Below are 3734 nucleotides of genomic sequence, written 5' to 3'. Positions count from 1 at the left end.
ACGAGAGTAAGATTGTTAACTATAATAAAACCAGTCTTACAATTTTTATATCGTGAATGCACACCACTGAGATCCATTCATCCAAGGATTCATACAGGTTATATTTTTAGTAGTACATGGAGGTGGATTATGTTGATGATATGTACATGTACCCGTTAGGCCTAGTTTTTCATATTAGTGGTATAAGGTTAATGTGTGACTTTCTGAGAACTAAACTGATTACTAGATTAAATGCTTTATAAATGCACAGGAATTCTCACATCGGTCACAAGTTTTTCCTCTTAACAAAATTAGCTCGTTTTTAAACGGTTGGCATTTTAGTGCGTCGCACAACAGGTTACTATGTGTATGTGTATATCACATTCTGTAACTTATCAGACTGTTACAAATAAAGGCAGTCGGTGGTCGGCTACATGCGTGTTATATATTATTTCAATTGTGTAACTGAATGCATAGCCTACATGTACTAGGCAGGTTTAGAAGTGTGAGCCTGCAAGTGTTTGCCCCCCCCCCCCCCGTTGAGGCAAGAAACTGTGCGATGTGCTTAACAAGTGAAGGTTAACACAATCGAGGCGAGTTGTTTAGCACGCAATTGAGAGTAGAAGACGTCCCGAGCAGCAGCTGTGGCTGCCACACAGTTGTGTAGAGACATTGTAGATAACATCAGCAGCGTTCACACGTAGCAGAAATCCGGTATTTAGCGTTCACACGAGGCAAATGCGCGGTCCAAGAAATACGGTATTCTAAACAGATCCGGTATTTGATGTAAATACGCGGCTTCCCAGACCCCGAATAATTTGCCATGCTTGAGAAATACCGATCTCTTGGACCGCGCATTTCCTCGTGTGAACGCTAAATACCGATTTCTGAAGCCGTGTATTTTATGAGACTGGTCCGCGTTCGACAGTTCCAGTGTAACGCGAGTGAACTGTCGAGCGCGGACCAGTCTACGTATTTTATCGGAAGTTGGTGCGCATTGCATTGTTTTATTTCGCATTGTTCGCTTGATTGTTTAAAGCAGCTCGCAGCTCGCAAATACCGTATTTCTGGAGCCGCGAATCAGCTCTCAGATTCGGTATTTCGCAAATACCGTATTTCATAAATACGAGGTCTCGTGTGAACGAGGCTTTTGTCTCAGATTCGGTATTTCGCAAATACCGTATTTCATAAATACGAGGTCTCGTGTGAACGAGGCTAATATTTACATTTGCTATGCAAGGACAATCAAAAAAACGGCGTTTGTTAAAAATGGGGATCAAAGATATAGGGTTACAAATATTTTTCATCCTTTAAATTAAGGTATAGGATTGACACCCTGCAAGCTTACACAGTAGGATAAAACCATGTGGCCACACATACGGTTTTGAATTTGTCATTGTCACATTGTGACATCTATAACTACACGGTGGCCTTGACCTGTTGCGGACCTGTTTTTAGTTGCGTAAAACGTTACAAAAACAAGTCTCATGGATCAACACAACTTATAACAGCAAAAATATCATTTTACAGATATGTACATAATAGCTTTTTATTATACAATAAATATATTTATGTATATTATCTGGTGTAAAAGCTCAATTTCATTCTGTGGTAATCATAATGTGGTATACCTTTTGCTTGTAAAAGCACAAGAAAAAGTGATAACTTCTATGACTCCTTATCAATTCGAGGCAACATGATTATCATAAGATATGAAACTGAACTTTAAACACCATTCACATTCCAGAGTGCAACCAGTACATACAACATTTTTTTTTACCCTGTACACAACACCACAGTGGTAATAATGCATGTACTTGTTATAATGTTCAATTGCTCCAACACTGAAGCTATCAAATTTACACAGATATTTATCATACTTGTTTGCGTTTGTCAATATTTTTTTTTCTTATGATGAAAACGAGCCAGGTTGAGGAATAATAAAAGATCACAGCTTTTGCCACACCTCATTTACCTTACATTGCTTAGAGATATTGGTTTATTACTCAATATAGTACATTCTACTACTCAGTTCAGTTTATCATTGAAACAAATTAACATGCATATATATCAGGAGTTAATAAAAGACAAATTGGTCTTTTATTAACTCCTGATATATATGTCAAATGAATATACAGATTTTAGGATTTAGAGGCACAACCTTTGGCATCAAGGATTCTCATGGTGATGTTTTCCTGCTAAACTACTGCTGCAGCACTCTGGCCATTAGAAATGACCAATGGAGACACGTGGCTACTTGTCATGGGCAGGTTTGATATTGCTCGTTATGTGGTAATGTAATTAAACTTTACCACACACGCATATCATCCATCTATCCAAGATGCTTTGCTAGGATCCTTCCGTTGTATTTGATATGGAAGCCGATGATGTAATGTTTCTCTTGTTCAGTTCCATGTAAACGACATAAGCCAGTGGCACGAGTATCGCAACAAGAATCATAACTACAACAACATTCCACCACCTGATTCCGCAGTCAGTGCCATTGAAAATGGACATCTTCTCTATGGGATAAAACCGTTTGCACGTTAACGTCTGCTTCACTTCTTCCAGTGAGCCTTTGTACGAAGACGTCGACTGCCGAATCTTTTCCAGGTCCTTGTCCATGCTTTCCAGAAACGTCCGAGCGTCTCTGGAAGTCGAGCCATTCAGCTGGTCACGTATGCTTATGGTCCTCACAAATATAGTTTCCTCATCAGAACTCAGTGGTACATCTGAACATGAGACTGTTCTCCGCCTGGCCTTGCGGCCTGTCTCAGAAGACGTGGATGCAATGATGTTCTCCGTGGAAATAATGTCGGCCAGTAGACCGTACCTCTTCAATGGAATTTTGACATCTACTAAGGCGAAGAACTGTTGGTCGGTTACAAGATTGTTGATGCGTTTTATTTCAGCCACCTACATACAGAAGAAAATAAATATAATTTGCATTAATTTCATAATAAGATACATATACTGTTTTGCTAAATAAGGTAGATATAGAAAAAACTTGACTGTTTACTCATTATGGCAGTGTCACAACTGACCTATTACCTACTGGCTAAAAGCAAGAATAATTGTGACGAGCATTTTAGTTTCTGCCTTCAACAAGGTGAGTACCACAGAACAGCTGCTATTAATAATTGTGCCTTGCACATTTATAGCAATAATAACATGTCTCTCAGATACATAAAGACTACATGCAGAATTAAGGCAGACTTGTTAGAATTAGATGTCAACATTGTTTTTATCTCTGAGCATCTCTCGTTAAACTAAACATGTAACGGTTAATTACCGGACATCCATACTGAAGAGCCAAGCTCTGCAGAGTATCACCGGGTTTAATTCGCCTGTCGATGAAAGTGGGTGGTTCATCCGTCTTTTTCTGCACACACCGTTCTGCCTGCAGACCGGTGCCCCTCTGCCGTACATCCGACATCTCGACGACGTCGTCTGCAGTGAGTTCATCGTCTTCGGTGCCGGCATTGTCAAAGGTGTAATACTGAAAGCCGTTGTCGTTCTTATGCTTTCCTGAAACACGTGCGCACACAAATGCATTCCTTAAATTCTGGTTAGAACTTAGATACATCAAATTATGAGCGTGATATTAAAAACCATTGTGCGGTGTAGTGACCGATTTGAATTATCAGGTAACAATAACCAAATTATGTGTTTCTAAATGGTATTTGTCCAATGAACGCATTGTCATAGTTGTTGGATATTTGGGACCCCCACATGCATGACAGAACATAGAGATA

General features: G+C 39.5%; 1 protein-coding gene across 1 annotated transcript in view; it reads right to left on the bottom strand.

The window, feature by feature from the left end:
• Window positions 1-1496: 1496 nt before the first annotated feature.
• LOC106812016 (lysM and putative peptidoglycan-binding domain-containing protein 3-like) overlaps window positions 1497-3734 on the bottom strand; it is a 4860-nt gene continuing 2622 nt past the window's right edge. Inside the window, exons 2-3 of the mRNA XM_014815766.1 lie at window positions 3272-3507; window positions 1497-2895 (exon numbers count right to left, since the gene is read on the bottom strand). Coding sequence (XP_014671252.1) covers window positions 2329-2895; window positions 3272-3507 — 803 coding nt within the window. The 3' untranslated portion in view covers window positions 1497-2328. The remainder of the gene's footprint in view (window positions 2896-3271; window positions 3508-3734) is intronic.

Source organism: Priapulus caudatus, unplaced genomic scaffold (genome assembly GCF_000485595.1).
Source record: "Priapulus caudatus unplaced genomic scaffold, Priapulus_caudatus-5.0.1 Scaffold600, whole genome shotgun sequence".
In the NCBI taxonomy this organism is placed as follows: Eukaryota; Metazoa; Priapulida; class Priapulimorpha; order Priapulimorphida; family Priapulidae; genus Priapulus; species Priapulus caudatus.
This window is presented reverse-complemented; position numbering and strand designations above follow the sequence as displayed.